Source organism: Salvelinus namaycush, chromosome 37 (assembly GCF_016432855.1).
Source record: "Salvelinus namaycush isolate Seneca chromosome 37, SaNama_1.0, whole genome shotgun sequence".
In the NCBI taxonomy this organism is placed as follows: domain Eukaryota; kingdom Metazoa; phylum Chordata; class Actinopteri; order Salmoniformes; family Salmonidae; genus Salvelinus; species Salvelinus namaycush.
The window spans coordinates 15,388,476-15,401,731 of NC_052343.1; the positions used below are offsets into that span (position 1 = coordinate 15,388,476).

General features: G+C 44.7%; 1 protein-coding gene across 1 annotated transcript; it reads left to right on the forward strand.

Annotated features, from left to right (window-relative positions):
* The first annotated feature begins 1,435 nt into the window (after positions 1–1,435).
* On the forward strand, positions 1,436–12,705 carry LOC120031026 (immunoglobulin superfamily DCC subclass member 3-like). The gene is made up of 11 exons (XM_038976551.1): positions 1,436–1,763; positions 2,532–2,676; positions 2,869–3,011; positions 3,670–3,807; positions 4,177–4,335; positions 9,453–9,618; positions 9,779–10,029; positions 10,259–10,423; positions 10,707–10,895; positions 11,095–11,205; positions 12,572–12,705. Exons 1-11 carry the CDS (start codon positions 1,436–1,438, stop codon positions 12,703–12,705), a joined length of 1,929 nt encoding a protein of 642 aa, XP_038832479.1.
* The last annotated feature ends 551 nt before the right edge of the window (positions 12,706–13,256 follow it).

Below are 13,256 nucleotides of genomic sequence, written 5' to 3' on the forward strand. Positions count from 1 at the left end.
CACACACACACACACACACACACACACACACACACACACACACACACACACACACACACACACACACACACACACACACACACACACACACACACCCGTCTAGAGAATGAAGCTGTCACCAGTGCACACAGTGTGTGGTGCTCACCACTGAGAGAGGCAGTCCGACTTTTCACAGGGTCTCATTGTGGGGAAAGAGTTAGGGCTTCAGGCTGTCTGCTCTTGCTCAATGAAACTGGCCATTTATCAGTGTGTGATTCCCAGCCTAGCGCTATAAACCCAGCCAAGCAGTAATCCAGCGTCCTCTTTTTCCCCTCTTAATCTCTCATTAACAACCCTGTTATTCAGCGGTAATTAAGGTGTTATTAAGAACACAAGGGCCTGGATTATGTCCAACATCTAGTTGGGTAGAGATGCACAACTTGGTTTACAAAGTTTGGGCCTTTTTGCGTTTTTTAACTTAACCTTTACTTGATATTTCAATATAAAGGAGCTGTAGGGTAAGAGGAATAATGGAAAATACATTAAACAAGATACAAAATGCCAGTAGAGAATGGGTCGTAATGGTAGATTCCTCAAGAACTCTAAGACACACTGTTTATTTGTTATAAATAAATCCACCAAGAAAGGTGCTTCAATATATTTCCCCAGAACCACATGGCCATATATTGTCGGTATTGGAAGCTCCTAAACTTGCTAACTATATAGGAGCTATATTTTACACTGGTGATATAACACAATGTGATAGTTAGGTTGTTAACAGAAAATAATTTATTAAAAAAGTCCACTTAAATCGATGATATCAGCACTTGGGTGGCTTCATCAGCCATCTTTCAGTGTCTTTCTCCCTCCTCCTCCCCTCAACTTAACGTTGAGAGGGCATCGTAAAATGTGGTCTTCAATTCGTTCATGACTCTATAAACTGAGGAGCACCACCCCTGGCCCTTCTCTGCTTCTTGAGGTTAACATTGTAAAGCCTGCAGGCAGGGAGAGTTTCAACCTCTGGCCCTCTGAAGGCTCTGTACTGGAATCACTGATTGATTGGTGTAATAGTGTAATAGTATGTGATAGGTCATATTCCTGATGTCAGTTCAGCTTTAAGAGTCTTTTGTGTGTGTGTGTGTGTGTGTGTGTGTGTGTGTGTGTGTGTGTGTGTGTGTGTGTGTGTGTCATCATTATTATCATCCTCATTCTCATCTTCATCATTGTCATTTTTCAACAGCCCTCTTACTTTCATCATTGTCCTCTTCTTCATCATCAACACCACCACCACCACCACCACCACCACCACCATCATCATCATCATCATCATCATCATCAGTGGTTCCATTCTGTCCTGAGGATCTCCCTTGTCATCTTCATCAGCCCTCTTACCTCCATCATCATCATCCTTATCATCATCTGAATGGAGGAGAACTTCACCAGTACCTGACCTTTCATGCTCCCCTTCTCTCTCCCAGTGTTGGGCAGAGCCTCTGAGCTGGCCTTCTTGAAGGAGCCCAATGATGTCATCGCCGTGCGTGATCGGCCCCTGATGCTGGACTGCCAGGTGGAAGGGGAGGGGCCTATCTCTGTGATGTGGCGGCGCAACGGAGTGTCCGTTCCCACCGGGCCGAAGGCTAGCGTGTTGACCAACGGAACTCTCCTGATCAAGAGCTTCCAGAAGAGGAGAGAGAGCAACGAGACGGACGCTGGGGAGTATGACTGTGCTGCCCAGAACCACTATGGCATGTTGATCAGCCGCAAGGCCAGGGTTCAGCTGGCATGTAAGTTACACACACCACAGACACCCACACGCATAGGCACATATACATATACATATTAGAGTGCTCACACACACATTGGTAGTCATACATAAGACAGATGATACACATACTGTATACTGTAAGAGTCATGTGTTACACATTACATGGCATGCAGAAGTTATATGTAAACTCTTTGAAATGGCTAGCAAGCCAAGTGAACATAGCATCTCACATAAACCGGCTCCCATGCTGGTCAAGACATTCTTTATGTGTGTTCATTCATTTGATACTGCCCATTGTGCCTTTAAATCATACCTGTCTGCTTTAATCCTCCCTTCCCACCCCTTCCTCCATTATCTGACCAGCCCCCCAGTTGGGACTGAACATTAATAACCACAGCACCTCCCCCCACTCGAAACCCCCCACTGAGTGGACAACCTTCCATTCACTCACTCCCCTGACCCCTCCCTCTGGCCAAATAAAACCAGAAGTGGGCAGTTGGGGGTTGGGAGGTGCAGGGGGTTGTGGGTAAACCAGCAGGATTACGGCTCTTGGGAGGATTGGTGGTGCTCCCCTCAGGGAAAGGGGTTACCATGGAGATTCACTTTCATTTAAGAAAAACGCCCTAACCGTATTGATTACAAAATTGCATAGGTTGTTGGGCAGTTCTAGTAAGCCTATCAGAAAGACCTGTCTCCGGGGACTTTGTTGTTTTCGGGTTCTAGGACATTGAAAACAGTCTTGGATATGTCTATTTAAAATCTCTGATCTATTTTCTCTCACACACAGCTCTCCCTAAGTTCCACATACACCCAGAGTCCATGTCGGTGGATGAGGGTGGCGTTGCCAGACTGACCTGCCAGGTGAACGGAATCCCAGAGGCCAGCATCTCCTGGGAGAAAAACAGAACTGCTGTGAATACTGACGATAACAGGTAACACATGGATACACACAACACACAACACACACACACACACACACACACACACACACACACACACACACACACACACACACACACACACACACACACACACACACACACACACACACACACACACACACACACACACACACACACACACACACACACACACACACAATAATTCTCCTTTCCTGTATTCAGGTCCACCATCCTGCCCACAGGGATCCTGCAGATAACCGGTGTAAGGCGGGCTGACAGTGGTGTATATCGCTGCGTAGCCACCAACATCGCTAACACTCGCTACAGCCATGAGGCCCAGCTCACTGTCACTGGTAAGAGAAGCTGTCCTTTCTGAGTCTGTATGTGTCTGCTAATGTGTTGTTACCATGCTGTGTTGTAATGTGTTGCTGCCTTGCTATGTTGTTGTCTTAGGTCTCTCTTTATGTAGTGTTGTGGTGTCTCTCTTGTTGTGATGTGTGTTTTGTCCTATATTTCTATTTTATTTATTTATTTATTTTTAATCCCAGCCCCTGTCCCCGCAGGAGGCCTTTTGCCTTTTGGTAGGCCATCATTGTAAATAAGAATTTGTTCTTAACTGACTTGCCTAGTTAAATAAAGGTTAAAAATTGTTTTATAAAATAACAAATATGCCCATGGGTTTGTGCATTTACTGATTTTGTATTTGTATTCTGTATTTTTGCCTTTTCACCATTTCCTGTCTTCTCTCTCTCTCTCTCACTGTCTCTCTCTCACTGTCTCTCTCTCTCACTGTCTCTCTCTCTCACTGTCTCTCTCTCTCTCTCTCTCTCTCTCTCTCTCTCTCTCTCTCTCTCTCTCTCTCTCTCTCTCTCTCTCTCTCTCTCTCTCTCTCTCTCTCTCTCTCTCTCTCTCTCTCTCTCTCTCTCTCTCTCTCTCTCTCTCTCTCTCTCTCTCTCTCTCTCTCTCTCTCTCTCTCTCTCTCTCTCTCTCTCTCTCTCTCTACCTACCTACCTACCTACACAGTGGCAGCTCCACGGATCTACAAGGAGCCGGTGATTCTGTCGGGTCCTCAGAACCTGACCATCACTGTGCACCAGACCGCCATCTTGGAGTGCATTGCCACTGGCAACCCTCGACCCATCGTGTCCTGGAGTCGGCTGGGTAGGGCTCTGCTCCCTCTCACTCTACATCACTGTCCCCTCTCACACACCCTACATCACTGTCTAAACCCAATACCAGTTCCTTCTACCACAGAGAGTATTGTCTCGTAACATCGATTTGTTATCACTAACCGGTAAAATCAATTTGTTATTGTCACCTTTGTGACACCTTTTAGGATTACAAAAGTGACAGCAAACATACACATGATATAAGACTTCAATGTGGCCTTTGTAGTTGGACATTGACTGAATGCTGCCTTAATATTGTTGAGTAGTTTTGTGCTAAATAGATCATCCATGTTTGCTACAGATGAGACCTTCAGCTCTCTAACTCTCCCCTCTTTCTCTTTATCTCTCTCTTCTCCTCCAGACGGGCGCTCCATCGGGGTGGAGGGTATCCAGGTGCTGGGTACGGGGAACCTGATGATCTCAGATGCCAACCTGCAACACTCTGGGGTGTACGTGTGCTCTGCCAACCGCCCTGGCACCAGAATGAGGCGTACCGCGCTGGGCAGACTGGTGGTGCAGGGTGAGTCGTGGTACCCATCAATCTCACACCAAACACACTAGCATTAACCCTCAAACCCCAAGCACACACAATGCAATATTGGCTTTGTTGATACAGCACTTTTCAGATCTCCCACCCCAATATGTATCCCCCACCCACCATTACCAGCCTCCAGGAAACCACTCAAGCGTCATCTCAACAGACCGGTGTCTCCCAGGCCTATGATGAATGCCCCCCTAGCCCCTACCCCGAAAACACTCCTCTAGATCTGAAATGAGTTGATAGGTAGAAAAAACATGTCAGACATTCCACCCAGCCAATCAGGAGACAAGTTGAAGCTATTAGCATCTGGTTGAAACCTATGTGATCTTTCCAGATCTACAGAAGAGGCTGGGGGTCAATTTGGAAATTCATCTCAAGTCTCCCTCAGGGGAGCACCTGACTCTCCCAGGGCTCTGGTTTGGGGGGTAGAGATAGGGGGAGGGATGGGGAGATGGAGGGAGAGAGGTAATAAGCAGGATGGAGGATGGTGGGGATCCTGGGGTTATTTTAGGAAGGTCAGACTATATTAACCTTTGGTAGATTTCACCATGACCTTAAGGGTGAACTGACATCCCCCAACTCTTCTGATCACCTTTGACCTCCTGGCACGGGGCCTTAGTGTTCTGCTATTGGCCAACATTTTATTTTGATATTGGCGTTGATATTGGGCTCCAGCTAGACAAAGATAAAGGAGGAGATACCGTTTATTGGTCACCCTCCCTCTACTTCACCGAGACTTTATATACCTACCTCTCTGCTCTACCTATTTTAGCTCATAATACCTTGTTTTATACTATAGCATCTTAATGGTGGTTCATCCCATGGATTCAACTCACAATTATGCTTTACACAAATATAAACTCAGATGAACACTCAAACACAAACACACTCAAATTTGAGTTTCAGAGTGAGTGTGTGTATGTGTTCATAGTTGGAGTGTTTAGTCAGGTGATACTTTCCTGTACATCAGTAATACACTGCCAAATGGCACAGTAGTACACACATTTGTACATGTATAATGGTACCTGGTGTTAATGGCTGAGTCTATCTGCTTGTCCTCGCCACCCAACTCAATCAATCAATATCTGCTTTCTGTGTCTTTCAAAATCAGGATCTGGCATAGCACCCTTATTGGGCTTGGTGAATATATTCATTCATTTTTGATTGATGTTGGAAAAGGAACAAAGAGCATAACTTGATTTGAAAACAAAGAGGTCAAACCATCAATAGGTTTGGAGGAGTACAATTGCAGTCAGCGTTCATATACAGATATGAATCGGTTTAGTTTCCCTTGCATTTTCATAACTTGATCAACACATGTATGTCTTGTATGTTACATGTATGTGCTGTATGTTACAGTGTGGATAAAATTGCTGCTCTTTCTAAAACCACTCATACAGTTAATGTGGGGGTAGATATCAACAATCCAGTCCATAATGTTAACACCATCTATGTTAGGGACTCAGGCTATACCCAAATCTAACATCAATAAAACATAGCATATTAATTATATTTAACTCAATCACTTGATATCTCACGTCAAATACCATCTGCCTCAATGTGCCTGAAAATCTCCCAAGTTTACTGATTCTACTTGAATTTGACCAGTCTTTACCTTCTGCAGACCTTTTCAATCTTATGAAGTCAAGTTTAGGGTCAGTCTAGGCTGGCTTTGCATATTATGGGATGCCCTTTCAGACCTCATCTCCCTGGTTGCGTCTGCCTCCTGCCCCCCTCCCCAAACTAATTTGGGGTGCTGGCTGCTGGGGGTCATAAATTGGCTGCACCAGGGGACCACCTGACCAGGACAGATGCAGGCCACAGTTAGACAAAGGCTGCATAGCCACCATCTGTGGTGGCCATTAATGGACATTTTTGTAGGGTTTGATAATAAAACAATTGTAAGAGGAAAATCAAGTTTGAAATGTTAAAGTGGAACTTACAAACAAGCCTTCTTAAACTTCAAATAGACTACAAGAAGCCTTTTTAAACTTCAAATAGACTACAAGTGCATTGCAGGAAAGTTTTTCTGCCACCGGGTGATCAAATTAAGATCCTACATCTGTAGGTTGACAGAGAGAAAAGGAGAGATATAGGGAGAACAGATACAGAAGAAATTGTGAAACAGAGAACTGAAAAAAGATAACAAGATATAGAAACAGAATAAAACAGACAGTGCTAGCAAAGCCCAAGTGCCGGAGGAGGGAGAGCAGAGTGATCGTGCCAGAGTGAGGGATCACCTCTGACCTCCCACCCCTGACCCTCTTCTTGCAGGCCCTAAGGAAATTATGCATGAGATGGTTGGGGGTGGGGTTTGAGTTTTGGTGGTAGGGGGTGGGGCTATGATGGGGGTTTGGGTGCTATAGGCCTATGATTGGCAGGCCTTGATAGAGCAGCGAGACGGTCCCCGCTCCACCTCCCTGGCCTGTGGGGACACTTGTCTTTGTCACAGCTGCAGGCGACAGACACAGGCAAGGCCAAGTTCAGGGGACAGAGGCCACCGAGTGCCAGACAGACACACAGAAGGGCTCAGGACACAAAGGGACACGACAGCCATTGTATGTTTGCAAAACAGCTTTTTCTAAGGGACGTCTATGTGTAGGCCTACAGGCCATTCCCATGGCTTCTGGTTAGCATCCTCATGCATAGAGAAAGCCATGAGTCATTTTTCATTCACACCTTCTGAATATGTGCATAATATTCCAGGGAAGTTAGGACAATTCACAATTGCCATGTGGTGTTTGATTGGGACCTATGTGTCGTGAACTTTCTCATGATGGAAGTTATGTTCGATTTTAGCCACGTCATGGTCATCTCATTGTATTGTTCTGATGACACTGGAATCAGGTTAACAGAGAGGGAAGCATATTCAGTATATTTCTGGATGGTTCAGTATATTTCAGGTTTAGTTCTGTATGAGAAATGTTGTGAAACAGTTGAAAACCAATCTATGACTATGATTGGTTTTCATGATTGAGGACCTAAATGTGTGCGTGACCAGGATGCTGAAGTCGACAATATTCAATAAGAGTCACAGCAACATACAGGAACACAGAAAACTCTAGATAGTCCAGCCACACCTTTGGTAGGCAAACAGCCAGACAGAGGGACAGGCAGACCAACATAAAAGCATTCACTGCAGGTTTCTCCTCTAGTTCACTGAAATAATAGGAACCACTAACCATCATTGAAATAACAGGGCTTGAATGCATCTCTACTCTAAACATATGGCCTCGCCCAAGTTCAATTGTGAAGTGCACTGTAGCACAGGAGTGAGAGATGCTAGAGGGTAGATTCATTACCCGAATTTCCCCCAAATGCAGTAGTATGGAGCAGCCCCCATTCACTCTCACAATGGGAGCCATCTTTTTTGCTCTCAAATGAGCAAACCTGCACCCTCACCCTAACCGCAGTCTCCCTTCTCCCCCTCTTCTCTACCCCCTCGGTCCCTTCTGCAGAGAGGCAGGCTGGGACAGCTGGGGAGCTCTCTGCAAACAGAATGACAATGACAATGACCCTGACTGCCATTCTGTCACCAGGCTCTCACACACACCCACCATTGATTGAGTGGTTTACTCTAACTCAATTTCAGCTCTCCACACTGCTGGAGCTGAAGTGAAATACACACTTATTAAACACTTATTCTAGAATGTTTGGAGTACTCCTGTCAGTCTAGCCATAAGGAATTGGAAAGTTCGTTGCTGATGGAAATCTCTAGAGGACCATCTATGGCAGCTTACTGTTTCAACTTTCCTTAAACCAATATTTGGCCATCAGGTGGATTTCTGTTCGGGAGATGGAAGAAAAACTGTTAGGGAGATTAAATGTGTTCCTGTGGTAATATAAAAACATTTAGAACAATTTGTTGTCATATCCAAGTTCTGCTACCTTGGAAACCCTAACATATATATATCTTCCTCAATATCCTCAAATCTCCACAAGATTAAACCAAGCATTTATGTTTATCTTTTCGGTACACAAGCTTTAGAGCCCCAGCTTGCGTGTCATCTTTTATTTTCCTGTCCCTTATTAATGCAAAGAGATTGAGGCCCAGCGCCCTGGTTAGAAATAAAATCCATCCCTGCCATTGATTGATGGCCGCCCCAACCCCCCATGCCCCCAGCCCCTTCACCCCTACACCCCCCACCCCATCTCCCTCTCCTCTTGGTCCACTTTTCCCAGAGTCCTGACAATGGATTTGTGAGCAGGCTAATTTTTACGAGGGGTGTGTGGGTAGTAGTAGATCAATGAAATGCGTGTGGAGGGGGGAGAGGCCTCAGGTTTTTGCACACAGACATTATGCCATTGTAGCAGCGAGACTGCCTCTGTGCCCCAACCTGTGTCTCGCTCCACTTGGGTGTCACGAGAGGGATGGACAGGGGTGTCGCTTTAATCTGGGGACGAGATGCTGCTGTCATGGATTATGAACTTGATTTTGGACACCTTGTTTTGGCATATGCTCAGTTGGAGTCCGAGTCTGGACCTTAATGTTCTTATCTCGTTGAAGATGTGGTGGCTTTTCTTGCTTGTGGATTATTTGGGGATTTGGATTCAGAGGCAAACACTCATCCTGACCACAGAAAACACAGAACAGAATGAAATGTCATAATTTTCAAGTTCTTTGAGTAACATTCGACAATTTGAGGACAAACAGGGTATACAAAATATTGAGTGAACCCTAGAATTTAAATCAAGATTGTATCTCTCGTCCATTATCCCAAACATAATTTTGGTAAATTTATAGCTCATCTTAGTCTCAGCCAGAATGGTCAGAATAATGTCAAGTCCACCTGTGTCAAGTGCATTGCTTAAACATCTATGCTGCCCTCTACTGTGCTTTATAGTAATTGCAAGACATAGGCAACACTGCACAGCCACTGAACCCCATAATGGCAAGCAGTATCTCATTCTCTATTCATCTCCCTCCGCACCCCCTCTCATTTAAATGAAATTGAAATAAACTACATAATGTAGATATTGCCAAGCAGACTTTGAGACAATACAAGATGGTGGAACATTCCATCACATACATTAATTACATAGCACGTAGCGAAATAGGAGAAGCTCACTCTCTTTTTCTTTCTCTCTATTCCCAGCTCCTCCTGAGTTTTTGCAGTGGCCGCAGTCTGTCTCCAGACCAGCAGGTAGCAGTGCAGTGTTTACCTGTATGGCCCAGGGAGTCCCCGAGCCTCACCTCATCTGGCTGAAGAATGGCAAAATCCTGACGCCTGGTGACAACGTCAAGCTCACCAACAATAACAGGTACAGTAGTTAGTATGCTTTTACTCATCTAGATTTACTTTTAGATCTGCAAATATAAGATTCAAATGAAACATTAAGTAATGTTATTAATACATTCATTACACCACCATTATTAGTCACTCCAACTCTTAACAATACCCCCCCCCCCCTCCCTCTACAGCACGCTGGCGGTAACGCGCATCACCACGGAAGACGAGGCCATCTACCAGTGTATTGCTGAGAACAGCGCTGGCACCAACCAGGCCAGTGCCCGCCTGGCCCTCACCCAGTCCACGGAGTTGCCTGAGGCCCCTCAGGACCTGACTGCCACGGCCCTGTCCCCCACCACCCTACAGCTCACCTGGGCCCAGCCTGCCCCAGAGGTCACCGACGGCATAATCGGATATGTGCTGCACATCCGCATGTTGGGCGGTAAGGAGGCTGTTATAATATAATACAACTTCATTGTCCAAAGTGAATCATATATTTTTGCTTTCCTATGTAATTCATATGGAGAATTACATTTTTTTAAATCCTGACAGTTATGCATCTAGAGCTTCTAGTAATACTCTAGTAGTACACAAGACTGCCTCTTTTTAATACCTTCCTGTCATAAGATGTAAAGATGATGACCTCACTTTCTGTTTCCTGTCCCCTCCAGAGCCAGACAGCAGAGAGCTGCAGGAGGCTGTCAGTAAGACCACCTTCCAGCATGACTTCACCACCCTGGAGCCTGCCACCACCTACTCCATCTACCTCAAGGCCTACTCCCCTCTGGGAGCCAGCCAGCAGTCCAGCACTGTGGTGGCTACAACACTAGGGGGCGGTACGTCATTTAGATGTCATGAAATGAGAGGAGATATGCAGTTGCATATCAGAGTGCCTAATTTCTCATGTTCCTCTATTTGTATTTGTTCATCTCTTTTATTTTCCTCATCTTTCTATCTTTTACTGTTTCTGTAAAATCTTTCAGTTTTTCACATTTTGTTTGTTTATTCGAAGCCTTACTCATCTCTTTCCCTGTTCTCTATCTGTCTTCTCATGTTTGAAATTCAAGTTGTATGGTAATCCGCTCATTCTCTCTGTCCCTCCCCTCTTTCCCCTCACAGTACCCAGTTCTCCCAGTTTCTTCACCAAGGTGCTGAACAAGACGGCCATGCAGGTGTTCTGGGAGCTGCCCAGTAAGTCGGGCAAGGTAGAGGGCTTCAAGCTGTCCTACCGCGAGGTCCCCCAGCCCAACTTCCAGGGGCAAGAAGCCTTTCCCGGTCACATCAACACCCACACCATCTCCCATCTAGGTAAGTGATGAGGTAGCATACTACTAACCACTGTCACTGCTGGGTCTCAGATTGCAATGACTCACACAAAGCAGACATTTTCACAATGCAGAGTGCCGGTACTGGTACCAAAAGGACCTTTGAAATGGAATTAATGTAACTGTGTATTAGGGTGTCGCTTTCTATGGTTGATTTTCCTACCTGGCCATCTCTGTTTCAGAACCCACTGCTGTGTATGAGATCCAACTGGTGGCCTACAATGGCAATGGGGACGGCACTGCCAACAAGCGTCTGGTTTCACTGGCTGAGAGTGGTACCAGCGCCAAGACCAGCACCGGTGAGACACAAACACTGACCTTTAAGCTGATTTAGGATCAGAACCCTATGTGTAACTGTCAGTGTAAAATGGTACTGTCAAACATACTACACCAGGGGGCGATGTGGAGCAATGATGTTGTCTAGTCAGTATGTGTGTCAGGGGTACATACAATTTATTTTTATCTAGAGCATCTTACAGGAGCAATTAGGGTTAAGTGCCTTGCTCGAGGGCACATCAGCAGGTTTTTCACTTAGTCGTCTCGGGGATTTGAACCAGCGACCTTTCAGTTACTGGCCCAACACTCTTAACTGCTAGGCTACCTGCCGCCCCTTAGAGTTGCAAAGGAAGGGTATATTACTGGAAACGTTCAAAGTTTACCAGTTACCTACCAGAATTTTGGTAACTTTCAAGAATTGTATGTAATTTATCAAAGACATCTAGAGGCCGTTGGATACTTTAGATTATCACAGATGTCTGTAGTTATCGGTGGCCCTCTCTCTGGCAATATCACATGTAAAATCATTAAGTAAGATGATTTAAAAAAACTATTGAATGACAAAGCTGTAAAACATTATCCTAAATATAAACCATCAACTTAGTGAATACCATTAGTAATATGAGGGTTTCATCATGAAATATCCTTTCCATATTTTTTTTTACACACTGTTATTTATTTTACTATTTCAATATGTATTTGCTGTCAATGTTTTGGCGTCAGACTGGCGGCAGATGTGAAAAAAATCAATGTTGGAAGAGTTGCAGAGTTAATTGAAAATAATGCCGTTGCTGATTAGATGCTTTTTTTTCATTAATTCAGCTATTTTCTTTTGAACCATATGGTCTATCTGCTAGAAACTCATGGAGAATATGGACACAGATATAAGAAATTAATACTATACATTAATATATATATTTGTAAGTTATTCAAGTATACAGTAAATTACCAAAGTTACCATAGATTGCCATATGTTTTCTGTTAATTACCTAATTTGCTTTGGTAAATTACCAGTAGCTTTGCAACCCTAGTCAGAGGATATATGTAAAAACATATACTCACCCTGGATAAGTGTGTCAGCTATATTATGAAAAGGTAAATGTAATGTAAATCTCTTTAGTTCATCTTTTGGATCACAGAAAGAACATCTCAGTGTGTGTCAAGTATATACACAAGGACAGGGAATGTGTTTTTTGTGTACTTTGGTTTTCAACTCTTTCTGGGTGTAATTAATGCACAATATTTGCCTCATGATATTAAAGTTAAAGCAGATTGCTGTATCGACACCACAGATGGTGTGAGTCGTGGCACTTGTGCGTGTGTATGTGTATCCCGCTACTGTTTCTCCACTAACAAAACCCATTTTTGTGTGTATTTGTCCAGGTGGGCAGAGCCCATGTAACTGCAAGCAGGATGATGAGGGGTCCATGACTGGCATTGTGGTGGGAATCCACACTGGCATGGCATGCATCATTTTCTGTGTGCTGTTCCTCATGTTTGGCTACCGCCGCAGGTAAGCAAGCACTTTTTGGTCAAATGTAATATGGTAGCAGAATATGTTTTGAATATGGTTTTAGTGTAATAACTTTGGATTTTAATGTGTATATTGCTTTATTTATTATTGCCTGGATATTGAGTCACTGACTCGAGGACATGGGTCTCATTCCATGTTTGAATGCTTCTCTCCCCAGCTTCTTCTGCAGGAAGGGGATCCAAAATGGCTGGTCAGGGCCCCGAGGAGGAGACAGGAACCAGCGGGCTGGCCCACCAAAAGAGGGGGTGATCCGCATGCCCGAGGTCATTGAATTAGTGCCTCAGGTAAGGAGCTGTAATATGCACAATTCTACATCATACACACTCACAGTTCTAGCTTTCTGTGTCCTATGGAGCGGTTAGTATAATGATAACCATTCTTCTCTTTTCTGCCTGTAGAGATGTGACTCTATCACTGCTCCAGTGATGGTTGTTAAGGGTCAAGCCCCCCCAGCGCAGTGCCAAGTCCTCATCGAGCAGCCCCCACCATGCCAGCCTGGCACAGGCACCGGCTAAAGCACCCAAACACCACTCC

Bases quoted from the DNA above. Each gene is read 5' to 3' on its own strand.
- LOC120031026 (XM_038976551.1), top strand. From the start codon at position 1,436: ATGCTCCCCTTCTCTCTCCCAGTGTTGGGCAGAGCCTCTGAGCTGGCC. The intron at 1,764-2,531 runs GTAAGTTACACA...TCTCACACACAG, and splicing joins GGCCAGGGTTCAGCTGGCAT to CTCTCCCTAAGTTCCACATA. The intron at 2,677-2,868 runs GTAACACATGGA...TCCTGTATTCAG, and splicing joins GTGAATACTGACGATAACAG to GTCCACCATCCTGCCCACAG.